This window comes from Semicossyphus pulcher, unplaced genomic scaffold (assembly GCF_022749685.1).
Source record: "Semicossyphus pulcher isolate SPU_LCO1_2020_fin unplaced genomic scaffold, fSemPul1.0.p SCAF_3, whole genome shotgun sequence".
Lineage (NCBI taxonomy): Eukaryota > Metazoa > Chordata > Actinopteri > Labriformes > Labridae > Semicossyphus > Semicossyphus pulcher.
Genome location: NW_027211704.1, coordinates 15,815,070 through 15,842,786, shown reverse-complemented (window position 1 = coordinate 15,842,786; position 27,717 = coordinate 15,815,070). Strand labels below are relative to the sequence as shown.

Sequence of the window (27,717 nt, the reverse complement as noted above, 5' to 3'; positions counted from 1 at the left end):
CACTACAGATGTATTAAGAGATAAGGATACAGGACGAATACGCCCAAAAGGTTATTCAAATGTTTCCACAGGCTTTTGTGTTTTTTGGGTCTACAGAGCATGCTCAGCGCTGACTGGATGAGAGAGTCTGTTTGAGAATTCCTCTGACTGAGCTGGCTGACTTCCTGTAGGCGACTGCATGCATGAATGTCTTAAGATGATCATTTGATACAGGTTTTCAAATTATATTTGACCTGCGTGTATTAACCTCTGATTTTACAGGGTATGTGATTTGTGGAAAGATTTATTTGCCATTATTCTTGTAATAATCGAGTGTTGGAAAATGTCATTTTGGTTGTCTGGGTTCGGATCTTTAGTAGACGCTCCATCCAATTTGGATTTTGATTGGTCAGGCAGTGTGACATGAAGCAGCAGTCTTTCTGCTCGCAAGACGACTCATAGAGAGTAATAAGTTGAATATTTTGTCTTCCTGTCCATCATTTTGGGCCAGTGTGCATCACATGACCTGCATTACTAACTTCAGCCACTTCCCACAAACTGCCACCTCGTCTTACACTGCTCCTGCAGGATTGGTTGGCAAGTTAAAGCTTCTCGCTCGTTCACAGGTCAGGACAACTGGCTGTAATGGGTTTACTTTTTTTATTGTGTTGGTAATTCTGGGGCTGCACGGTGGTGCAGTGGTTAGCGCCGTCACCTCACAGCTAGAAGGTTCCTAGTTCAAACCGGACTAAGTGGGCCTGTCTGTGTGGAGTTGACATGTTCTCCCCCACAGTCCGAAGACATGCTCGTTAGGTTCATTGGTGACTCTAAATTGCCCGTAGGTGTGATTGACTGGCGATCAGTCCAGGTCGCACCCCGCCTCTTGCCGAATGACAGCTGGGATAGGCTCCAGCCACCCCGTGACCCTTAACAGAATAAGCGGTATAGATAATGGATGGCTTGATGGTAATTCAAAGAGAAAAAAAAAATTATTCTTATGTGCTTAAACCAACAGTTGTGCTGTATGCATGCCTCAAAATGGACTTCACAGAAGTTATGCTGTAGGCGTAATCTTTGCTCGTTTTCATACTTGTCCCCCCACTGTTAAGCCCCTTTTTTACCCAAGCTGGATACAGCCTACTGGGTGAGTGTTTGTTTGGGTGAAGTTTCTCTGTCATGTTTCATTTCCGTCTCACTCTATAAAAAGCACTTCAGTGCAAAACAACTTTCCAAACTTCAGCAAAAATCTAAAACTCACCAAACAAGGACTTCTGCTTTTGCTATTTCTTCAGCACTGAAGGTATCACTGCCTCCCACGTGTCCCTAGCACACATGCTTTGACACATTAATGTGCTCAGAACAAGATTTTACTTGCTATCTTACAGAATTACAACCTGTGCCTCCTGAAGTCAATTCAGGACACCGGTGATGAAGCACTGGTGCAGCATTTTACTGCAAGTTTGCTGTTTCGGAGGGCCACGTGACGCCTTGACGCAATGAAGTCGAGAAAAAATCTGGATCGGGTGAACAGGAGGGATTGTCTGCAGAGCATCCTGAGGGCAGCGGGGGAAGCCGGGCAGCCTGAGGAGCAGCAGGAGAGATGGATGGTTTCACTGCAGGATAATAGTGCTGAAAAACTACCTATTATATTGTGTGCTCAGAGGATATTTATGTGCCTTCTCTGCAGATAAAAACAGCCAAGTTTAGCACACATTTAAGAGTTAAAATGCGCCAAAAGAGAACTTTAAAAAAAAATGTGTAATGGGGATAAATCATAAATCATAACCAGCCTCAGAAGGTGTTTGAAAATAACGTCCTTCAGCGTTTACATCACCATGCTGGAAGAAACACACAAAATACAGACACACACATCAGACAAAAGCAACTCCGAGCCAAATTTCACTAACCTAATCCCCGACTCAGCTCTGCAGTATCTGGGCTCTACACTGCAGAGCCAAATTCACATGAAAAGCAAGAGACACACAGACGAATGCAACCCCCTCATCCGGACCTTAATTCACTCTTTCTGTCCCTCGCACTGAGTCTCATAATACAAGTTCCAGTCGTTGAACTAATCCTCCTCTTCTCTGTTCTTTTCTTCTTCTTTTTTTTTTTTTAAATCCCCAAATGATTAATGCAATTTTGGATTCATGAGGGCATGCTCCTTAATGTCAGCGCAGGTTCCTCCCTGCCCGCCTGTCTCTCTATCTCGTCGCTTCCCTCATTAGCTCGGACCGCTGCAGCACATGTACTGAGAGATAAGACAACAGGGGCTGAGAGCAATCAATGGCGGGAGCAAGAGGTGAGCTGACGGAGCGTCCTGCAGCAAGATGTCAGCTGTCAGTCTCGGGATTGTCCTTCACTCTTAATCCTGCCTCCTAATTATCTGCTGGTTTATCGGATTTTCCGCTGTCACGCTAAAAATCAATGCAGAGTGCAGAAAAAAGGGTTATAAATTAGATGTACTTGTGCATTATTTTCACTGATTCCTAGGTTTTTGAGGTACCTCTCTCTTCTTAATTAAAATTAAGTCCATTTAGGATAAATGAGATTGTGACATAATGCTCTTTAAGCCTCCCAAACTGTAATAAACCTGATGAGGAAAGTCACGCAACACTGGGATGCTTCAGCGAATCCCGAGCAATAAGCTACAACCGGAAACACGCCCTTTCAGAGTCGAGCCGTCCATCACCGCTTGTATCCAGCATGCAGCTCTTCAGGACCAGGCTAAGAGGTGTCTCCATGGCAACACGGGCGTGTACCAGTCCCCGGGGATCAGCTCATTGGAGGAGAGGTGGAGTCTGATAGATGTGGATGTGAGGAGGCACGTGCGGACGTATGCACAGAGACGTGGTATGAATGTGTCTGCGCAGCCGATCAGGTAAACAGTGTGCAGCAGCATCTGATCAAAGCTGTGAGAGTAATTCTACTTTCTCCCTCCGAGCACAGATTGCATCAAATTAAAATGAAATACTCCCAGTGCGTTTTGGTATTTAGAAATGAACAGGAAGTTTTCTGAATTAATTTATCCGACAGCACTTAGTTTTTATTAAAGTGGAGACTCGGAAGCAACGTCGAACCAAGATCAACACAAGGACAGCTTTTCAGTGGTTTAGTGGAGACAGTGGAGACATGCCGCCACCATTTTTCCGCAGGTTTCCGGTTACAGTTCAGTTATTTCGGTGCACAATCTACACACAACCAACTGCAATGACAGCAAACTGAAGAAACAGTTTACATTTAGCCTAACTGTATAATATACAACTTTACATTGTTGTGTTATAAGACATCTTTGGGGGTTTAAAATGTTGGTCGGACAAAATAATTGTACTTGATGCTGAAAGTAATCAATAGCTGTAGTCCTGCAGCTCTGAATGTCTAATGAGGCTGTGCTACATATGCTTCTATTTCTACCAACAGAGGTGGGTGAGCTGCAAATAGGTGCTCTCTTTAATTATCTAAAGTCTACAGTGGGACCTGTGCTTCAGTGGAATATGCTAAAGTTAATCTAGCAGGCCCCAAGCCTGCTGTGAAAAAATTACTAATTACTCCCTCAAATAGAGACCTTTGCACGGTAGAGTTATTTTTGTGCAACTGTCCTCTTTCCTCTGTTTCTGTTCCTCAGTGGGAAGTTATTTTGATCTCTCTTGTAGCATCTCAACACTGATACCTGTTGTGCAATATAGGTGAGTAATGGCTTAATAATCTGTCATTTTTTCATTTCTCAATTTCCCAACAGTAATATTTGCAACATTGTTTCTCAACTTTGATTTACAGTGTTAAACAGTGCTCTGGAATAACAGAGGAAACCGGACTGAAGTCACTCAGCTCTGTTATACTGACAAACGGAATGTGATCAATATGATCAGGTGGTCCTGGATGTCCCTCGATCATTTTTAAAATCGAGAGGAGATCGAGCGTTTGCTGTTGCGGCTCCCACTCTGTGGAACGCTTTACCTTTTACTGTCCTGACTGCAAATTGTCTCACCACTTTTAAAAAACTTTTGAAAACGCACTTGTTCACTTTGGCCCTCGGCAGAGGATAGTCTCTTTTATTGGGTCTTTTATTTGATTAGGTTTATCCATATTGTTGTTTTTATGTTTTTATATGTTTTATGCCTTTATTGTTTTTATTGTTTCTTCCTGCTTTTATGTAAAGCACTTTGGTTGGCCACTGGCTGTTTTAAATGTGCTATATAGTTAAAAGTGACATTGACATTGACATTGACATGAATCCTTTCACCACTTTCATTTGATCAGCAACTGAAAATGTAGGCCATACTTCAAGTTAAAACATCATATAAAACCCATTAGGTACCAGAAGCTAAGTCACAACAGCTAACATTCAGCCAGTTACTAGCTAACATTGTGGTTAGCTAGCTAAAAGCTTAGACTATGTTGAGCTAGGAATTTACGCCCTTCTCACTAACACTATCAAACAGTACTGTTAACAAAAAGTGCTCGAATGCTAACGTTTTTCTAACCTTTGTTTACAGGACAACATTATTACAGCATTTGAGCATTTCTCCGTAGGATTGACGTTAGAAAATGTGTGAATATGGTGAATTGGGCCTGCACTTGCTTGTGTTCCTGACTTTATCTCAAATAGCAAAGCACCAACAGCTGTTGCAAATTATATGTGTATCCTACAGTGCAAGCCAAAGTACATCTTTAAGAGAAAGTTACAGTTTAGATGCTTTAGACTCTCAGATAAACTCAATTTAAGAGTAACAGCCCTGTTACTAGATTTAAGTCCCCCCAGCAAACAGCAGTGCATTACTGGACTCGTAATACAATCATGGCGTTAAAAGCTGCACTTCTCCAGACAGCACCGGTTTAAATGATTTCACCATAGACAAGTGAATGAAATGAGAAGGGAAATCATGTAGTGACTGGCACCAAATAACCAAGAAAATGAAACCGCCTTTCCGTCTGAATAGACCTTTGTATCATCAATGCAGCACGAGACCCTAATGAACTATTCTGAGACTGTGTTAAAAGATAATCTACGCCTGGCAGATCACCCTGTTTATGAAAGACTGATTATCTCTTGAACGGTTGTGAAACAGACAGAACAAACTCTCAGTTTATCGAGTGGCAGCTGCATTCATCACGCTAAGATGATGGAGACCAGAGCAGTCAGCTACGTCGAGAGAACTGAAGTGTATGATGTATGATGGCAGAGGCATGTTTTTGTCACACTTGGTAATATAAGGGTGGAGAGTCTAACATACTGTATGTGGTGGCTAGATGGAGAGAGGATTCATACCTTTCTTTGTGTGTACGTTAAGTATGACGCTAACATTGGTAGCCGGCTAACTTAGCCTAGCATAAAGACTGGAAACTAGTTGAAGCAGCAAATTAGCAATTTTACACTTCATTTTTATGTGTATTAAACAACATATTTATTAGTTAATGTTTTAAAGGTGCTGTTAGGTGTACTGTGTAACTTTTAGATAACGGCATAGCTGTTCCCTCTGTGATGCTTTTACATGCTAACCTTAGCTAACCGCTGCTGGAGGTAGCTTCAAACTTAGCGTTCACACATGACAGTTGCATCTTGTCATCAAACCAACTGTAAGAAATAGAACATGAGTATTTTATAAAATCTTTTACTTTTCCTTTCAGACTTATCTGTATATTTATAGAAGTAAATCATGCAATCTTCCGTGAGTCAGCTGCCTGTTTGTTTGACTAGTCACTGCCATGCCACACAAACAAACCCTGAATGAAACCCAAAATGTATTGGACCGCAAGAATAAACAAGCTGTCCCACCAAAGATTATTCCGTCTAAATAACTGCTAGTTGTTGTTTTTTTTCTGTGCAAATGTTCTTTCAGTCAGCGGCAGGTTTTCTAAACAAGCTGGCAGCTGGAGGATCCTCAGCCGCTGAGTCAGAGCGACCATTTCTTAAACCCTCAACATGTCAGTTTGTACACAGCCAGCTTCATGCTGCCCAGCAGGGTGTTAATAGCTAACTAACCAAATCACACCATGACGGCTACAATTAAGCTCTGATTATGAGATCGCCAGCAACAACTGAGCAACACATTCAGTACCAGGAACGAGTTTCAATAACCTGTAATAAGCCCGAGTTGGCTCATCACTAGCCCTGGGAGTGCAAAGAGACCACAGGCTGTGTTCAGTAATCATTATTTCTTTGCTAAAAAACACCATGAACCCTGAGCTGCTTTGAGCATTTATCTCGCTCAGCAGAGCTGTCTGCAGCCGCGAGCAACAACAAACAGAGACACACCTCGTGTCACTTATGATTCTCATCAGCATTATACTAGGAAAACAACACTTTAACAGTCAGAAGAAGATTGTTATGTCGCATTGTACATAATGTACCTTTAATCTATGCGATAGTGAGGGCCCATTGAAATCAGACAGCTGTTACCGTATGATGCAAACTGAAGCGAGCATGTGTAATATAAAGCTGCAGGGAATTTGACTTACATTTTTTACATAACAAGGTGGGAGTGTGATCACGTAAATACAGAGATAAAACTTGCTTTTAATTTCTAAATGGGACACTAGGATGTCTTGTTAAAAGTCTTGTTAGAAATATATGTTATGTACGTTGATCAGATCGCTTCTGTTTTCTTAGCAGGCATTCTGTGGCAGGAAGGAACCAGCAAAGGGTAGCAACCAATAACAGTAAGAAACCTGAACGCAGAGGTGTTAAAACCATGCATCCTTTTCGGTTTCACCTTTGGTATGTTTTGTGTGTGTGTGTGTGTGTGTGTGTGTGTGTGTGTGTGTGTGTGTGTGTGTGTGTGGTTGGCATGGTGGACATTTGCAAAAGCAGTGGCCTGCACTAGTTTCCCTGATCGTAACAGTTGTTTGCAGCCTGGAGGGCAAAAAAAGACTAAGAAAGTGTGTCTCCTTTACAACACAATTCATTTGTGCTTAGTGTGTGGGTGTATTTGTGTCAGTTTAGGTAATGAGTGGTGTGGCCGTTCCTGAGTCAGGCTGTGGTACATCTAGGAAGTGACTACCAGCACAGGTCATGAACTCTCTAAAAAGGCAAACAGCAAAATGGTTCAAAGAACACATAGATGGCTTTAAACACATTATACCGTAGCCAACAAATGAATGCACCTTTATTTGCCAAATACTGCAGGCATACTTTTATTGAAGGTCCAGTGTGCCACAAAATGAGAGAGCAAAAATTGTGCTGCACTCTATCAGGATTCAGGGGAGACAGCCAACAGGACAGGTTACCTGCCATCCCCGAGGTCAAAGAACAGAACAGCAAAAAGATGTAAACACGAGGCTAATCCAATAAACCTGAGCTGTGCTGAAGATAATGCAGTCCAGCCTGGGTGCACTCATGGCCTGACATTTACTGGTGTCATTTAAGGTAGCATATTTAGTTTCAAAGCATGTACTGTATCATCACCGCCTCTCACACTGTCCTATCTTTCTCTATTAAGCCAGGTAGTTCACTCGTGATCGCTGGACTTGCAAATAGGGTCCAGTTTATCACCATCTTCCCGATGTGGAGGTATGAGTTTAAACCAAAGCTATATTTCAGTGTCAGAACCTCGCGTGTAAATGTCAGCTGCCTGAGAAGCCGCGCTTCACAAGCTGCCTATAAAAGTGGCAAACAGGAGGTTCAGTCCTGAAGCTACACGGCGGTTAGCTTAAAAATAAGAGTCCGGGCTCCTCAGTCAGTCAGTCTCTCTGTGTGTTCGGTGTACAAGCCGAGTCTATTGACATGCTAATGCAGGATCTGGCAGCTGAGCAGCTTGAATAAAGTGAACACCATCTCCCAAGGTCCTTCAGAGAGCTCGGCTTTGGCAGGTGGCCTCGGGGGTCGTCAAGAATTCATTAATGGCCCTGGGTTAAGATATTAGCACAGTAGTTTGTTACACTGTAACAGAGGAATTATATGCTGCATTATTGTGCTTTCAGACCTGCAGCCTGCAGCATTTAAGCAAAGCTAATTACTAACAAACCTGTTTCCTCTTTGTTGTTAAACTGCTGCAGAAACCAAGTGATTCTTTTTATCAGCGCTCATACATAATAAAGCAACCTGGTGATCTTGTTATGACCCAGTCAATGACCCACTGATGATTTGCTCCTTCTGCCATGTACACATTAACCATAAAGCAATAACTCAGAGTAAGACAGGTGCAATTTCAATCTGAATTTCATTACGCTCCGTTCACTGCCATTGTTGGGAGGCGGTGGATGTCGGGAGGAGAAACCCTCTGTGTCTGCAGGCGATGCAACATGCCAGCTGTGAATGAGAAACAAGCAGCATTCTCCATAAATTACAATCCTTCCTCCTCGCACAGTTCAAGGGCCCTGCCTGCCTAATGCACACAGGAGCAGACAGGGCCCGGCTCTTTGAAATCAAGAGCAACTCTCCCGTGACACACTTGGATCAAAGCTGAATAATTGATGCTGGAATATTATTTAAAAAATGGCCCGGAGTCATTTTTAAAGAAGAGCAATTTCATGAATGACCAGCACATGCCAGAGAAAGAGAATCCGTCAGAGCAGCATCGGATACCCTGTCCACACAAAGAAGGAAAGATCAATCCTGCAAATCCACTCACACACCGAGCATCCAGAGGTCTGGACTGGCGCACAACTCGGGGGAAGATCAGCTGAGGCCCCCGGGGCGTAACATTAGAGAAACCACTGAGAGACAGAGTGCTGTAATGGGTCCAGGGGCCTTGAAACTGAACCCCAGCTACACTTTGAGAAATGCCTGCTCATTACCAGTCTGCTCTGTCTGCGTGCCCATTAATTTCTTCACCATAGAGCAGAGTAAACTGTCACTTAAAGTACACAGTGACTGTTAGTATAGGTCGGTATTTGCTCGTTGAAAGCCTGGACTCTCTTGTTTTTTTGTAAAAGGCTCCATAGTTCATCATGTGCAGATAAGGACTGATATAATTGGATAAAGTAGGATTAAATGGTCAATTCAAGTTTATCACTAATGAGACTTTTTTTTTTAGACCTAAATAATATTGCTACCCACTGGTTTATAATATAAATTCAGATTTGAGATATTTCCGATCCTGAAATGCTTGGTAAGTAAAATCATTTGACAGGTAAAGAGGCTGTGAAGTGAAGTAACAATCAGCCACACACTGTTTTTATCCATGTTGCCAGGTGAGAAAACAGCCAATCACTGACAATGAATCCAAGGCATAAAAACGTGAGCAGAGTGTGAACAGGACTGTGAATTAAAGCTGAAGCAACCTTGACATCCCGAGCTGTTATAAGACTCGGAATACATCAAATACAAATGTACCTGAGCCACACACTTTGCCTTAAATCAAAGCACAAATATTCAACATCCCTGACTACAGAAAATGTGGAAGAATGAGGTGCAATAACACAGCCGCTGCTCCATCCTGCACTGCTTTCAACACAGGGATCGTTTTCACCCAGCAACTAACCACATTATCATGTCAAATAAATAAAATCCATCTGTCTGCTGTTGAATTCATGAAGAAATTTCTGCACAAAAGAGAGAGAAGTCAATAAATCTGATGCAGCCTGATGCTCTTGTCATTGAATTGACTGTCACGGTTCATCTGATGGGAAACTGCTCTCTGTTTAAACACTATACAGAGGCCTATAGAGATGGGCTGCAGGAGAAACATGAATGAAAAGAAAAGCAGGCGAATAAACAGGGTCTTGGTCAGGCAAAGACAATACACACAGACACGGACACAGGCATCACACTCACACCGCACCTTTCACTTGGGTCTCATAATCCGCTATGATCTCCTTATCCTTCTTGTATTTAGTAGATGACATGGTTTCTTATGGTTGCAGGGTGAGACCCTTTAAGTCGAGGACTCTCCGGTCTTGTAGGTGATGATCCCCGACTTGTACCGTTGCAGCTCTCTCCTCCGATTTCCTTCTTTCTTCTCTACAGCTCGTGCATTGAGGAGAACTAGCTTAAATGTGTTGTATTCCTGCAGACGGAGAGTTTAAAAGCACCCTATGGTAGAAATCAGGGCAGAATTAACACACGAGCAGCGGTCCAGTGTTGCATTCTTGTCTTTTTCTGCGAGGTTTTGGGGGTTTTTTTTCTCTCGAGTCCTCCTATTCTCCTCCTCCTTCTTCTTCTCCTGGCACCGGTCAACTCAAGAGCTTCGGCAGGAAACAACAAAAGACACGAGCGAGCTCAAAACTACGATAGCAACATGATGAAGAGAGCAGAGGGGCGCGTGAAGGTTTCAGGAAGGCAGGTCCTCGTACCTTCTGTGTACCTTCTGTGCAACGAAAATGAGCAGACATGCGTACATGCAAGGAGGCAGACACCGTTCGTACTCTGACAAATTGCGCTGCAGGGAAACAGGAATTTAAAAGACAGTCACGTGAGCCTCCTCATATTGTCAACCACCCGTCCTCCCCCTTTTCTCCCCCCGCCCTCTCGCCCTCTCGCCCTCTCTCTCTCCCTCTCTTACACACAAATGAATTTTATGTTATTTAAATATATTATTGCCGCAGTTTTTTCCTCATATTTCGCAAACAATGTTCATACATGAGCTCACACACCACCAGGCTTCACACTCACATCACTACCTGGAGTATTCCTGCTGCAGCTCACGTCTTGATAACAATCATTCATATTTCCAGAGGTAAAAATAGAGCAAGGAAATTTCCCCATCTTTAGACAACATTGCCATAGAAACCTCACACTTTTTTCCCCTCTGCATTACTGTCACCTGCTGCTTAGATGTGGCACATCTCAGCAGAGGTTGTCTTGGGAAAGTCTTGGGGAAGTGACAGGTTTGGCTCAGGCATGTCATATCAGACAAACTACTGATGTTTCGATGTATAAACCTGAAGGCACTCTATGCAAACCTCTCCTTAGTTGCAAACGGGTGTATCCTCATTTCCTTGTTGCTTACGGATGTATGTGATAAAAATAGTGTCTTAGAAACATGCAAAAGATAAGAGGTGGTTATAGATGCAATAAAAAATTAAAGCTTATTGTTTTTACATTAGTTATGCTCAGCCACCTGTGTCTATGTGATAGGATTTGTGTGTTTCTTTCATGTAAAACACAATATTTGAATTCATTTCGTGAACGCAGGCAGCTTTTCAAAGTATTGTTGTGACAGGGAGTGTTTTTTTTCTGACAGACTGTCATCTGAGTGCTTCACTGTGTTTCTAACCGTCTGTGGGACTCAGTTTTGTTGTCACCTTCACTATTCTCAGTTCAGGAGGGAACAGGCTGTTGACGCACAATGAGGTGACTCAAACCTGCAAACTGCGGACGCCCTCCACATTTCATTGCCATCTGCTTCGTTCAGGCTTCAGTGAATATTTCAAGCTGACAGGTGGGAGCACATTTCTGACTACATTCTGCCACATGAAAAGGATTTTCTCAAATTAAGGTACACAAACAAATCACACCAAGTGCAAAATGTTTATAGGTTATCACCTAAGGCCTGAAGACAGCTGATGTCATGAACCTTCCTCACATTAACTCTAGTGACTTAGCTGTCAATTACGTATGGACCATATCAAACAGTAATGTTAGCTAAGAATTGGTTTAATGCTAAAATTAGCTGTTGTGATTCAGCTCAACCATAAAACAGTAATGTTAGCTAGGAATTGGTTTAATGCTAACATTAACTGTTGTGACTTAGCTGTCAATTACTTATGGGCCATATCAAACAGTAATGTTAGCTAAGAATTGGTTTAATGCTAACATTAGCTGTTGTGACTTAGCTGTCAATTACTTATGGACCATATCAAACAGTAATGTTTGCTAGGAATTGGTTTAATGCTAACATTAGCTGTTGTGACTTAGCTGTCAATTACTTATGGACCATATCAAACAGTAATGTTAGCTAAGAATTGGTTTAATGCTAACAGCTGACTCAGCTGTCAATCTTCCTTATGGGTATCAAACAATAATGTTAGCTAGGAATTAGTAAAATGCTAACATTAGCTGTTGTACTCAGCTGTCGGTTCCTTATAGGTCTGTCAAATAGAAATGTTAGTTAGATAGTGTCTGAATGACCATAAGAGTTTATACAGTAAGGGCATGAATAATATTTAGCTGATTAAATTACTTTAATGCTCCTAAATCACAAGTGTACGCCACATTAATGTTAGCTAGAGCCTCATGTTACTCTGTAGCCAGCAACACCGACATTGAAGACAGTGTATCATGAAATATGAAGATATTACATTGCACAAATGAGGTTGAACAATAAGCCAGTCAATCTGGAGAACGTAATTGAACAATTACAGAGATGAGGAAGACTTCTACAACACCTCTTTCACCCTGAGAATAGGCATTCACACAAATGTGGCATACTCCTTCAGCCCTCCTTCTTGCCCACCATTAAGGCCTTAAGAGATCAGGTTTTAATTCTTTGCAGCCTTGTGATGTCCAACAATATTATCTGGCAGTTAAAAACAGCATTAACAGACCTCTTTACAGGACTAAAATCCCCTGTGGAGTTTTTTAATGGCTTCTGGCAGACAGTGCGTGCGTGTTTTTGGGTATGTGTTTTGTGAATATGGATATAAGATAGAGTGAGAAAAAGTCTGTGTTACTGTTTTCCTGTGTTATGTGTATGACTGCGTCCTCTGATTCTTTGCACTTCCGGTTGTGAGTCTGTGTTGCTTTTCAGGCCTTGTGCATCACCTACACGCCGGAGGAGTGAAGCCGCGAGAGAGCAGACACTTCACTTGTGACACACCAGCTGTGACAGAGCGAGCGAGAGGCCTGCTGGAGGGCCAAAGTGACAGCAGGGTGGATTCTGCTTTTGTTTGTGTTTACCACAGAGCGGTAACCTTTCTGTAGTCTAGTCTGCATCCCTCCCACTCTCCCTCTGTTCCTCACCCCTACCTCTCTCATCAGGCATCTCAGGAGGGAAGCCTGGGAAACTACAACTTCACTGTTATATAGCACAAAGATCCATTGTGGGATCCTTTTACTATTCACTTCTGTAGAGCAAGAGTGGGAACTGCTCTACCAAACGTGAAAAAATGCTGCGGCCTCCGATTGAATGCTGTGATAGAAATGTTGAGGCATGTGAATAGTTTGGCAGCTAAAAATCTCCCTATGAATCTGTAAAAACATGGCACAGTATATCTACAGTATTTTTAAGTCCCTTAATCAACACCTGCTAAAGTGTCAGAGTCGTTTAAATCCCTTAGGAAAAGGACAGCAAACATGCCCTTAAGGCTCCTTCTTCCTAATATTTTCCTTCTTCTTCACACAGAAGATTTGCATAGACGTGTGTGTGTGTGTGCGTGTGTGTGTGTACTCATATTGTTCCTAATTGCACCTCTTTGAAATCTTTGCCCTGCGGGACTCAATAATAATGTTCAAATAGGAGCATGTGATGTAACAGGTTCCACTGTTTTACATCTACAGGACTGCCAGGAATGCAGCGCTGATCCTTACACAAATAATCTGCAGTAAGTGTTGCAGAGTAGGGAAAGAGAGCAAAGGTATGTTACTGTCATGGGTCAACTGCTGTCTTTCAAATATCAAAGTTTGGTGTACCTTGGAGTCACATCTTGGATTTCCTTACCTCAGATTCAGCTGTTTTTATAGTTAGGGATGCACGATATTGGATTTTTTGCTGATATCCGATATGCCGATATTTTCCAACCCTTTTTGCTGATTTCAATACCGATATATTAGGCACATGTTTTTTTCCCACCTAATCGCAGAGAAATCTCAAGTCTCCCCTGTAGTGGAATTGATGCCTACTCTTATTGTAGTGGCCAAAAACTGCCAAACCGCAGACATCTTGCACCTTTCTTCACACGGAAGAGGTGTGGTGCAGGCAGTGCGTGCACACACTCGCACCGAGTTAATGCCGTGGCATTATGTCAAGCTTTCTTAGGGAATCACCGAGCATTTAGGCATTATAAAAGTGTTGGCGGAAAATATCGGCAGATAAATGACATATCTGACGATGCCGATATGTCATTTTCAAGCCATAATCTGCAGATACCGATAAGCTGCTGATAATATCGTGCATACCTATTAACAATCATTCATGTTTTTGTTTGAAGTTATTTAATACAAACAGTACAATGAAGACCAATGACAACCTCCGTCATAACCTTTGATATACTTCCGTAGAATATAGGGGGTAAAGGCCCTAGAAAGAAGAGCTGGTTGCAGGTCTATGGGGCGCATAGAGAATGCCTTTCTTCAGGGTCCTAAATGCTCTAAGCCCCTGATAATCCCTGATGCTGATTGACATTGTCATCAATCAATCAATAGGCTCTCCAGCTGGGACAGAGATGTCCCTTGATATGCTGAGTATTTCCTTACCTACGCAGTCGACTCAGGTCTCTGTAACTGTCACTTTGATCCAAACAGGTAATACCACACCGAGAGTATGATCTGAGGAATAATCCCAGCGAGGGTCTTTCTCAGCGCTGGGGGAAAATCTCACAGGGTTTATCATCTGACTGCTTTGAGGATGTTCCCATCGTTCTTGCATGCTTATCTTTACTCCACATTGCATGTTACTGCAGCTGCGGTTGAGCTACATGTGAGGATGGAAGCATCTCAGCAGGTCTGCCTGCATGGATGACACCTGAATTACACACAGGTGAAACAAGCCTGTGGTTGCGTCTGTTTGATCTTTAATCAAAGCAGCAAACCTGAAGCTGAACTACTTTTTTACTCTGAGATTTCCCCCCCCCCCCCCCCGACAGCTACATGCAAAAGTAATAAAAACATGGATTTGAAGTTTCCTTTTACTAATGTTGTAAGTTTAGTTAAGTTTTCAGAGTATGACTGCTCTGTGTAAAAAACACTGGCCATCTGTTATGCAGGACTTTTCGTTCCCCGACATCAACACACGCCTACTCGTCTCTCAAAATTCACACTCACTAATCGGTTGGAAAGAATGTCAACAAAAAGTTACAAGAACAACAAATCAGTTCTGATAAACATACTGTAGGTCATGTAGACGGACAAGAGAATAAGATTCAGTCGAAAGAGGATTTTTGTTTGCTTTGTATTGTATTTAAGTTAAACTATGGTTAACCACATGGACAAAGAAAAGAGCTAAACATCAATATAACACCTCATTATTTTCTTCCACAGGCATCTGCTAAAAAATGGAGAATTATCTCACACTAAGTTGAAGCCGTTACATCCTCCGTACAGAAGTTCAATTAATCACACCAGGAAACATGGCACAGAGAAAGATACAGTTATTCTAATTACAACTCTCTACATAAACTTCATTATTCACAAATGATAAATCCTGAGAGGATATTTTACTGTGAAGGTCTCAGTCTAAGATGCCTGGACTAGCAATAGGAGAGATTCATGTTTTTTTTATTTTAAAGTCAATGGCAGTATATTGTTGGCACACTATGACACTGGCAGCCAATAAAAAGACAAAATCCAGCTGCAAGTTGTAGAAAATGGCTGCATTGCTGTCAACCTAACGTCAGTAGGCTACGACAAAGTACTGTACTGGGAAAGATGAATCATAACCCACAATTTAAACCAGAAAAGCAAGGGGAAAAATCGAATGATTTTATTCTTCCATGATGTTTCCTTAAACGTGTTTTCTTGGGAAAAGGGTGGGGTTGTGTGTAATTTGAAAGATACTGCACATTGGTTCTCGTCTTACACAAAACCTCTTTTTTCTGCCTCTTTATTGTTATCATGTAAGGTGAATGGTTCTGTTTAGGGTTGTCCCTCTCAGCTCAAATATTACCCTATGGCGCCCTCTGCCGATTACCATGTGGAAAGATGTACCCGGAAGTAGTAAGCAATGTAGAAAAGAAGACGGGTCCAGCTGGCGCCAACAAAATTTCCTGTTTCGGCTTCTATCTTTCAAAATAAAACCAATTTGAAAATAGATTTAAAGATTTTAGATATTAATCATGTAATTTGTAATTAAAAAAACACGCCAACCAAATAAAGGTCATTTTTTTCCTTTTTAAGTTTAGATGGATGTAATATATGTTTTTTGTAACATATTGACATTGGATATATTTAAGAATAGAAATCTGTATATTAACTGGACGTAATACTTTGTAATTAACAGCAGATACCAAAGAAAGAAAGAGAGAAAGAAGAAGAAATTGTATGATTATATGTAATTCATATGAATGTCAGTATCAGTATAAAACTTGACCATAAAACCTTAATGATTGTAGTGTGGACAATGTAGATTAATCTAATTTCACTTTTACAGTGTGTGGTTGATTTGAGTAGTATATTTAGTGTTTCCAAATGATTGTGATTTAGTCAGCTCAAAGATAATACTTTTATTCTGAAGTTTGTTGGCGGAAGTGTTGGTGTTGTTGCTGCGGTGCGGAAACAGCATATTGTCGCCTCGTGTTTGACAGGTTGGTCCGACTCCAGTTAGCAAATGTAATTCATCTGACACTTAATGTTATAATGTTGTTTAAAAGCTTCTGTAGGTGGTTTCGTCACATAAACACACATAAGGTCGTGGCAGTGGTTTAATATAACAACTTTATTAGAGGCTAACGTTACCTTGTTTTTATATGCAACAACTTTCTGGCTCCTTAAAGCTAACGCTAGCCAGCTAAGTCAACTGGTAACGTTACTTCTCCAGCATTAGCCACACACATTTATTCACAGTGTCAAAATAAACAGTATTTCATGCTAACATGTGACGACTTGAAAGCACCCAATAGTTCTTTAACATACATTCCCCTCTTGCATGTTAGTGCTTGTACCTGTATGTGGGACACTATCGGCATGACAGTCTGTATGTCTCTCTTTATTCCTCTCCAGGTGTCATATGTGAGCCACTGAGCTTTGGCACCAGCTGTGACGCACATTATACAGTTACATCTCCGTGTCTAGCACACAAACATACAGCATGTCCTCCCAGGAAGAAGGGGCTGCAGATCAGGGCCCTAACCCAGAGGAACCATCCAGTTCCTCCTCCACTGAGAATGATGCAACTACTGGGGACATCATCACTGTCACCATTGGAGCAACTGTACCCACAGGGTTTGAGCATACAGCTGCTGAGGAGGTTCAGGAGAAAATAGGGGTTGAAACGCGTATCAGCAAAGATCGCGGTCGTATATACTTTCCCATTACCACTGATAAGCTCTTCCAGGTACGAAATAGAGCCAGTTTTCAGGTGTAAAATTGGGATATTTGCGTATAGAAAACTTGCATCTAAAACATGTGACTGTTTCCCCTCTTTAGGTCCATCGTCTAAGGTCTGTGGACAACCTGTTTGTTGTGGTGGATGAATATGATCATTACCAGTTCAAAGAATCAAAGGTAACTCTCAGGCAGCTTTAATTTGCTGTAAATGATGTTCAAAGCATAATCATTAGGGTGATAAATGCTGTCTGTGCTGTGTTTTATAGGAGGAGACATTGACAGAGTTGCAGGAGCTTGCCTCCAAACTCCCCTGGACTAATGCCTTGGAGGTTTGGAAACTGAATCGCACCCTGAAAAAGAAGAAAGGCTTCCGTAAAGGGGGAAATGGCAAAGGTAAACCAAACACCGTGGCCACTGATGCATCTGTGCCTGACACTGAGCAGCAACAGCTACCTCAAGAGGCGTCTGCTGCCGAAAGCCAAACAGAGGTGGAAAGCACGCCTGAGGTGGAGAGCACGCCTGAGGTGGAGAGCACGCCTGAGGTGGAGAGCAGCACGCAGGACTCGGAGGAAGCTGCACCTGAGGTCAAAGTCATTAAGTTCCGCGTGACATGCAACAGGGCCGGTGACAAACACAGCTTTTCCTCCAATGAAGCGGCCAGAGACTTTGGTGGGGCTGTGCAGGAATTCTTCCAGTGGAAAGCAGACATGACAAAGTTTGACATAGAGGTAGGCTTTCTTGTTCAGACTGGACTGACGCAAAGTGAATACCATCGCACAAGCCAAAAACAACTCTGCCTCTCAGATAACTTTGCGAAACATAACCTGGTGATTAGCAACGCAGCTGACAAACATTTTCCAATAAGTAGTAATTTGTCATCACAAGTTTTTAGAGCCAAAGGTCATGACTTCAATATGCTTCTTTTTAATCCAAGCAACGGTCCAAAACCAAGAGATAAATTACACTATTATAGATGACGCATAAAAGCTGCACATCCTCAGTTTTAAGAAGCAGAAACCAGATGTTTTTTTTGGCAATCTTGCTTCAGAAATTTCCAAAACAATTATTCCAAATCAGCTTAGATGATGATGAAGGTTTCTTCAGGTCCATAGAATATATAAATGTGTGCATGGTTACATTGATAATGGACTTCTAACTTCCTGTGTTGTAGGTGTTACTAAACATACACAATGTAGAAGTGGTGATTGGCATCGCGCTCACAGAAGAGAGTCTCCACAGGAGGAACATCAGTCACTTTGGACCCACCACTCTGCGCTCCACCTTGTGCTACGGCATGCTCAGGTAATTCTGTGACACTGCTTTCATCAGGTACACATCTGATATTTTCTGCCTTCCCTTTGCGTGACAACAACGGTACATGTAACCGAATTTTTCTCATCTGCTCATTTATGCAAAAGTCCAGTGGAGGTGTGGTTGCGGCTTTTTCTGGGAATAAGGACTGTACGCACCCAATGTGCATGTGTTTAACACGTCTGTGTGTGTGTGTGCAGGCACCAGATGTCTTCAGATGTGTCAGGGATTTGTTGCTATATTTATTTTTAAATTTGATTTAATTTCAAAATTCTAAATGGCTTAATGTTTTTGTTGATATGAAAACTCAAGTCATAAAAATACTTGAACTTTAAACCACTGTTGTAATGACATGTAATGACGGGTGTGTTCACCTTGGACAGCCACCAATTACTCAGAAGAATGGGGAATTGTACGTGCAGAAATGCTGCACCGCTGAAACTGCAGACTCACACCTAACAGCTGTTTTGAAATTTAGGTTAGTTTGAATACTCCTACTCACACAAATAGAGACACATGGGGAAAAGGGAAAACAGATTAGGACACACTCACTGAATTCTCATCAGCAGGAAGCAGTCCCGTTTTCATAATCGTGTCTTTTCTCTTGACCGAATGACAGCGAGAGTAAAAGGATCATTACGTTGATACTGGTGCTTTTCAAAACAAATATTTCCAAAAGACATTGTCGAGGCTGTGCAACACTTCTTCGTCTTAAAGGAGATGTGACTGCGAGGTAGGCACACCTGCCCTGACTGAATTCTGGCATCTCCAAACACATGTTTAATCACAGTTGCCAAGAAAAACTGATCTGTGTTGAGATAAATGTTCAGATGACAGCTGGGTGTTTATTCTAAGGCGTCACATAGTGGACAAAAACAACACTGATTAAATTAACATTTTCCATTAGCAGCGTGTGACTTGTTCAGAGGCTGTTTCTGATCGTTTTTTCATTTTAAAACCAGTTTCTCTAAGTGGTTTATCCACACAGAGGTGATGACAGAATTATTATTCTATTATTGTTCTGTTAAAGAGGCCGTTAATATAATTTGACTTCTGAAACAAGTTTGCACATGGATTAAATTCAGTGTTGTTACTTGCTTTAGTTTGGGTAAATTAGACTAATGGTGCATTTAAGTCCGCATTACAAGAACAAATAGCACTAAGGTTGAATTGTAGAAAATGGTGGGCTGAGGCCATTGACCAATCCCAACGCCTTCACTAATTTTAGGCATCATTAAGGGAAGACAATGGTTTATGGTGTTTGCAACAGAGGCAATTAGCCTGGATTACTTTAATAGTCAATTAGAACGTATGATCCATCATGAGTTGAAAACGTCATCTCAGTTTTAGTGATTCAAACTGTCACTGTCACAATTAGGTCAAACTCCTGTTATAGTTTCCAGAAGAAAGATCATGTGTTTTTGTTTTTTTAGAGGATCACATGTTTCATCTTGCTCATCGTGTCACGTTTCTTTCATTCTTTTTTAATCGTATCTTATCAGTTAAACAAGTATTTTGTAACATTTTTGTGCACATTCCAAAAGATTGCACTGATAGCTGTGTGACACCGATCATAACAATGAAACACAGCACGAACAAGATGACTTAGATCAAATTTACATCTAGAGATTGGACTTGTCGCAGTTATGTTTGGTTCTTAACAGGGTTATTATAGTTAACGAAATCTAAGAATTAAACTAGCAGTGAAAAAATAATTTTGTGAACTGAAATAAAAATAAAAACTACAATGAACGGTGCAACACGGACTAACACTAAAGAAGTGCAGGTAAAATCCACTTTCTCCTGCTCTGTTTAACAAAAGACACTGGCCATATAAAAAGAACCTATGAAGATGACACAGTAACGCAGACACATGCATTCTTTCATCCTACTTTTTTCAGCTTCTTGAAATCATCTTTCGTCATAATACCTGAAAAACTAAATAAAAACTAAACTAAAACTAGTCAATTTCTCAAAATACAAATTAAACTACTTATGAACTTGTAAAACTAACTCAAACTCAACTGAAATCAAAAACCAAACAAAGACTAACTAAAATAAAAACTATAATAACTCTGGTTCTTAATTATAAGTAACTGCCGAATGTTTAAAGTGATCTAAATAAAGGTGTTGAGGGAAAAAAAGTGCAGTTGGGTGTAATCCAAAAAGCCTCATGATTGTATTGTTCAGTATTAACCACAGCACTGATGAAAACTGTTTCTGCATAGTGCAGTGGATTTTAGATGCCGTCGACAACTGAGGGGACAGTAGAAATCTCTGTGCTCTGTAAATCTGCAGGGGGAGTGTTCATCATGATCATTCTTGTTTATATTCCTACTCTATTGTGTATTCACAGGCTGTGTAAACCCCAGGCATCAGATATAATACTTGATCCAATGTGCGGGACGGGAGCTATACCACTGGAGGTGAGACATAAACACAATGCATTAAACCCTCTCCTCATTATATGTTCACCATCTACAATGGAGTATTTTGCCACACTGAATAAACTACACATTACATTGCAACACACTGCACTACTGATGACTTCATGATTACACTACAGACCACTACATTATGACCGGAAAGAACCACAAAGTCGAATTTCAGGAGAAAAAAAATGTGTCTCTTTTATCTGTAATTTGGCCTTCTGGGAATCAAACATTCGGTCATGTCAGACCACTTCCTTACGCTATCTGAAAATAAACATACTTCCTGACTCAACATGAGGCCTGCTGGACATCACCAAATGTGATTTCCCGACTGCTTTGAAGGAGTCATTCAGAGGTGGTCCTGAAATAACAGAAGAAAAGACAGACAGACCACTAATTGTGTAAAGTTTTTCTTCTTCAGGGGGCCATTGAGTTTAACAGCTCATTCTACATCGCCGGCGACAACTACGACATGGCCGTTAACCGCACAGTCAATAATATTTGTCACATCCAGAAGCGGAGGGCAGACAAGGGCAGGTGAGAGAGAGAGAAAGAGAGAGCTTGTGGAGTTGATGATCATTATAATTTGAATTTAATTTAAAGTCCTTTTTTCTGATCCTTAAAAACAGTGCGTCTGGGTTGCCGATTGACACAGTGCGTTGGGATCTGTGCAATTTACCCATGAGGACCAGCTCTGTCGACATAATCATCACTGACATGCCCTTTGGGAAGAGGTACGATTAAAAACTGTGTGCATGGTTGATTAAATAGAAGGTAGAAATTATTGTGTATAGTGAAATATCAATATCGCTCCCATCAAACACCAGGTAAAATCTCCCCTTTGTTTTCCTAAAGAATGGGCTCGAGGAAGAAGAACTGGGACCTGTACCCGTCCTGTCTGAGAGAAATGGCCCGCGTGTGCAGACCAGGCTCAGGGAAGGCCGTATTATTGACACAAGACAAGAAATGCTTTTCTAAGGTAACCACGATACCACCAAATAACTGGAATCTCAGCTCAGATTTTACAGAAATTTCCCAGGAAAATCAGACACTGTAACCTAAGATCGTCCATAAGTCCTGTCCTGCCAACCTCCTTCAGATAACAATGTTATCTGTTGTTTGCTTAATCTGGATAAACACCTGTTGTCACACAACACACTGCCAACTCAGGACACCACACCTGCCTTCTTCAGTAGCCTTAATTTTCATAAAGCAACAACTCAGTTCAGACTGGAACCATGAGCAGAGCGTGACGGCTGTGTCGCGTGACAGCTCCGTGCCATCAAGGTGTTCACACAGGCTGCGTGTCAGCTGCCAGTCGGCTGCGGCTTCAGCTGGGCTGATCCAGCCATCCATCCGTGTCTTTCTACATGAGTTTTACATTAAACACTCCAATTAGCGACACGTTTTCCATCACCCAGCAAAAAAGCATAAAAATAAGTGAAAATCCAAAGAAAAAGAAACAAATTTGACGCTCAGGTGAAGGCAAACAGTCTAAAAAGGAAAGCGACCGTCAGCGAGGAAAATCAAGAGTTACAACCAAACAACCAAAGGGAGCCAGCCGTAGACGTCTGGTTAAATTGGGAAGTGTGAGATTGCAACTTTAATTATCATATGGTGAAAACAACTGTATGAGCTGAGACACGGACAGAGTGTGTGTGTTTATGGCATACGTGAGACTTATGACTACGTTTTATTTCAAAGAAAATTGAGCAGAAACCACAATAAAGAGCCTCGTGAGTAACTTTAGCTACAACTTCCTGGAATGTTACAAATAAAGTAACAAACAAACAAACAGGCTTTTACTTTGGAAAAGCATACCACAAGTGTTGATGTAGTTGCCTGTGACATAGTCAACAGGAAGAGATGTTAAAATAGCTGTCAGAGATCAATAGGACTCATCAAATTTCGCGGTAAAAGTAGGCGAGCCTCCTATTCTCTAGATTTTTTTTTGTGCGTGGGCAGCGGAGACGCGTGTGAGACACGTAACTCACGCCAGCGGTCTGAAGGCGCTGACCTGTTTTCATGCATTTTGTCATGCACACGCCACGCTTCCAGTCTGAAGTAATTCACACCAATCAATCAATCAATCAATCAAATTTTATCTGTATAGCGCCACATCATAACCAGGGTTATCTCGAGACACTTTACAGAAAGAGCAGGTCTAGACCGACTCTTTGTTAAGTTATTTAAAGAGAGGCCCAACATGAATCCACCATGAGTAGCACTTAGCAATTCGGCACATTGGCAGAAAAACTTCCTTTTAACAGGCAGAAACCTCGAGCAGAACCAGACTCATGTTGAACAGCCATCTGCCTCGACTGGATGGGCCGAAAATGGGATAGAAGGAGATGTAGGATAGAGACAGGCAAAGAGAGCAACAACAACATATGTTCTTGTTACCACAACAACATATGTTCTTGTTACCACAACAACATATGTCCTTGTTACATGAACAACAACAGACACATACTTATTGTTACAATGCCAATAATAGTGGTAGACTAGGGTGAAGATTGGCTAAATAAATAAATAAATAAATAAATTAGCGAGAGAAGCAGAGTAATGATAAAGGCTGAGGTAATCGTAATTGTAACAGTTGAAGTCAACAGGTCTACTATTAGCATTAGCAGCAACAATAATGATACTATGGGGAAGGCTGATGTTAGTAGTTGTTGCAGTCGGGCAGGTCCACAGCAGCAGGTGGTCTGCAGCAACGATCCTCAGGAACCTTCAAGACAAGGGAGCACAAGAACTCCCGGGAAGATATGTGGTTAGTAATGTTAATGGGACCAGAAGATACAGAGTCAATGAGCTGCATTAATATGACAGAGAGAGAGAGAGAGAGAGAGAGAGAGAGAGAGAGAGAGAGAGAGAGAAGCTTGGTGTGTCAGATCCCCCCGGCAGTCTAAACCTATAGCAGCATAACTATGGGCTAGTCCAAGCCTGAGCCAGCCCTAACTATAAGCTTTGTCAAAGAGGAAAGTTTTAAGTCTACTCTTAAAAGAAGAGAGGGTGTCTGCCTCCCGGACCAATAAAAACATGATGCTGGCCAACAACAAAAAATGGACTGTACTTATACAGCGCTTTTCTAGTCTTGCGAACACTCAAAGCTGCTTTTACACTACGTGTCACATTCACCCATTCACACACTCATTCCAACACTGATGGCAGACTGTCAATCCGTCATCACATTCACACATCGATGGCCATGCAACTGGGAGCAATTTGCGGTTCATCGTCCCGCCCCAATGCATTACACCCATATACACCACCAAGATGCGTAAATCAAACACCATGGCAACATGCTGAATGTTGCCCCTAGCTGCATCGGTGTGCGATCTTGACAATAATAAAGTATCCAGCTTCTTCAGTTTGGAAACTTGTTGCATCTTTTTTGGCCTTCTTTCAGGCCAGGCAATTTCAATGACTTTATTAGAACATCCAGATTTAGAAATATAAGCGCTAAAAGGCGGGACATTTACGTTGTCGGACCCGCACAGCTAGGAATTTAAAAGTTGCACTGCAACTCTTGACTCTTTGAGGAGAAGAAAGTTGTTATAATAAACTCCATGTTGCATTTAACATTATTTCTCAGACAGTTTTTGCAACATGCTCCTGTTTTCAATTTCCTCCCCCCTCACACTGCGGATGAGTAACTGTGAAGATCGATGATCTATGCCAAGGTGATAGTCAGAGCTATTGTGGTACAAAATACTAGTGTATTTATTTTAACTGTGGAGGGAACAGGCATATGCACCTGAGAGCACCACAATATGTTATGTAAGTATCATTAACGGCTGGTTGTGTTCATGATGCAGGATGCCTTCTGATGCACCACCGTAGGCGTGGAGCAGGCACATGATCCCAGTAGGACAATACGCAGAATACGTTACGTTCCATATTCCACCCGACAACAATTATTTGGTTGTGATCTCCACCCTTTCTCCACACCTTAGGGAGCTTGTGTTTGAGGCGTGTCAAGATTAAACCAAACAGTGCACTAGAGCTGCATCTTCTGGGTGTGAGGATGTGCTTTAAACACATTGCAAAAAGTGTTTTATCTTCCTGCTCTGTGGATTCACATCCACATGGGAACAGTGGACCTGTTAGATGGAGCCCTGGATACATGGGCCGTGCATTCAGCCTCTTTGGCCAATATAGCCATAGCAAAGTCAAACATCAATGCACTTTGCTGGTTCTCCTCATTTAGTGCAGGCCAAGTACAAATAAAGCACTCTGTTGGTATTGTTATTACTTTAGAGGGCACTGGTGTTTGTGCTGGTATTGTATTTTTCTAAACGTTGCCAGCCCTAGAAAACAAGGATTTGCTAAACCATCTTAAAAATTGCTCCTTTTCTAAGAGTGTGTATTCAGTTGAGTCGACCTCACTGTACATTTTTACACTTGTCGTCCCTTTGTAAAAACAAAAAGGTCTGTGATCCAAACATTGTGAATGATTCTGTTTGATAGTTGCCAGTTCAAACATTAACAAGCTTAACCCTTGAAGAAAACATAATAGTTGCTCTGGTTAGCTGTAGTTAAACATGCCGTCCTCAGCGCTCTGATTTACACTGAGGGTTTAACTGTTGAATGGGATGATACTTCAGGAGTCGTGATATCTAGACTAGGGATAGACCGATAATTCGGCATTTTGACACATATCGGCATCGGCTATTTTTTTTATTTATTTATTTATTTATTTATTTATTTCCGACGGCCGATAAGAGATCAATTTAAAACTGGGTTATTTTGGCTCTGATGCATATGCTTAAAGGCATTTAAACAAAGTTAAGTGTTGGAGTTTGTATTATTCAAAATTTTGACGCCAATATTTTCACTTTTACTGCAAATGAATATCGGCTTCAAATATCGGTTATCGGCCTCCTTGACTACTAATAATTGGTATCGGTATCGGCCCTGAAAAAACCATATCGGTCTATCTCTAATCTAGACAGCCAGTCACAAAGAGTCTCTCTTCTTTCACATCTTTTTATGCTGATAACTTGTGAGCACGTAAACCTTTACGCAAGTCTTGCTGTGAAACACAAAGGTTTAACCCTGCTTAAGTCAATGTCTTCTGTTAACCTTTGGGCTTTCCCAGTGTGATCAAACTCAAGTAATGATTAATATTATAGAGTAAAGTTGTGTTCTGTTATGAAATGGGAAAAGCCACTTTTGTTGGTTATGTATGCTCGTCTCCACAGAGAGTAAACAACCTAATGATGTCACTCTGCGTAAAAGCTTGCGTGCAGAATGAATTCATCCTGAATTGTCTCTAAATAGCCCTCCATAGTACGCAACATTTACTGCTGCATCATGGAAAAAGACTTTAAACACTTGTATTTCTCTAAGCACGGATCCGGGTTTTTTTTGTACCTAAAACAAATGTCTCATTTGTTAGTTTGACCTCATAAGATTTATGTCATCTCCAGGCTATCTCCAGGATGGGAGGGCTGTGGAGGAAGCTGCACACTGTTTGGGTCAATGTGGGAGGTTTACATGCTGGCGTCTACCTCCTCAAGAGGACGGGGGCCGTGTTTGGCCAAACTCCGGAGGACGTGTATGAATCACGAGGAACGGCGAACACGCAGGGGGACCAGAAGGATGACAAGGAGCTCTCTTAACTCACATCCTGCGTTTAAGTTCTGCGATTATGTTTCAGGCAATGTTTGATTTATGTTATTTATATTCTCTTTACCGGTTCAACTTCAGGTTCTCTGGTCAAACGTGCCAAGATGTTTTAGTGTATGATTTTTGTATTTCTTATTTGGTTTATTCTCATGAATGGCTAACTTTAAAGAGAAACAGTTTTCATGTCCAGCAGCAGTTTGACCCAGGTCGTTCATATATCTCCTTGTTGTTCAGAAACCTAGTAAAAGTTGTTTCAGTGCACACCTCAGACCCACCATGTCCACTCCACAGGAACTGCACATTGCTGATTAATAAAGATTCAAACAGTTAGTGTAAATATTCGTCACATTACTTTTGCTTGATATGTGACACATTCCAAATGAAAAGACTAAGGTGAGTATAACTGAAAGTTGTACTTAAAACAATGTTGTCATATCCACCGATCAGCCATAACATTATCCCCACCTGCCTAATATTCTGAAGGTTCCCCGTTTGCTGCCAAAACAGCCCTTACCATCGAGGCATGGAATCCACTCTATAGGTGTGCTGAGGTATCGGCACCAAGACGTAAGCAGCAGACCCTTCAGTCCTGTAAGCTGCAAGGTGAGGCCTCCATGGATCAGACTTGTTTTTCCAGCACATCCCACGGATGCACTCCTTCAACAATTTGAGCTACTGTACCTCTTCTGTTGGATCGGACTGCACAGGCCAGCCTTCACTCCCCACACGCATCACTGAGCCTTGGCCGCCCACGACCCTGTTGCTGGTTTTACAGTTGTCATTTATTTGATTAGACCGGGAACACCCCACGACAGCTGCAGTTTTGGCGATGCTCTGACCCAGTCGTCTAGCCATCACAATTTGGCCCTTCTCAAAGTCACTCAGATTCTTACACTTTCCCATTTTTCAACGACAAAACACACTTGCTGCCTAACCTATCCCACCCACTGACAGGTGCCATTGTGCTATTGAGATAATCAGTATTTTTCTCTTCACCTGTCACTGGTCATAATGTTATGGCTGATCTGTGAATTTTAAGGCGTATTTTATTTTTGACCTGCTGGTAAAGAAAAGAGACGGGGTGCTGCATAATACAAGAGTGTGCTTTCCTCTCTTTTCTTTTCATGTATGTGTGCCTACTGGTGAGCATTTCTTTAGCTGTATTTCTTCCATGAGTTACGTGCTAACATAGCACACAACAGATGGGGAAGCTAAAATCAGCTTCTATGAAGTCAAAAGGGAGGTCGCTGCTCGCGCGAGTGACTCACGTGATTGACGATG

General features: G+C 41.7%; 2 protein-coding genes across 3 annotated transcripts in view; one reads left to right on the top strand and one right to left on the bottom strand.

Annotated features, from left to right (window-relative positions):
• Positions 1 to 10,179, bottom strand: part of srgap3 (SLIT-ROBO Rho GTPase activating protein 3) — a 60,881-nt gene extending 50,702 nt beyond the window's left edge. For both annotated transcript variants that reach the window (XM_069677709.1, XM_069677710.1), the window contains exon 1: positions 9,702 to 10,179. In XM_069677709.1, coding sequence (XP_069533810.1) covers positions 9,702 to 9,765 — 64 coding nt within the window. In that variant the 5' untranslated portion in view covers positions 9,766 to 10,179. The remainder of the gene's footprint in view (positions 1 to 9,701) is intronic.
• Positions 10,180 to 16,735: 6,556 nt separating this feature from the next.
• Positions 16,736 to 26,754, top strand: thumpd3 (THUMP domain containing 3). Its single transcript, XM_069678528.1, has 9 exons — positions 16,736 to 17,066; positions 17,159 to 17,236; positions 17,326 to 17,787; positions 18,231 to 18,361; positions 20,727 to 20,796; positions 21,224 to 21,339; positions 21,432 to 21,536; positions 21,658 to 21,781; positions 26,238 to 26,754. Exons 1-9 carry the CDS (start codon positions 16,821 to 16,823, stop codon positions 26,427 to 26,429), a joined length of 1,524 nt encoding a protein of 507 aa, XP_069534629.1. The 5' UTR covers positions 16,736 to 16,820; the 3' UTR covers positions 26,430 to 26,754.
• The last annotated feature ends 963 nt before the right edge of the window (positions 26,755 to 27,717 follow it).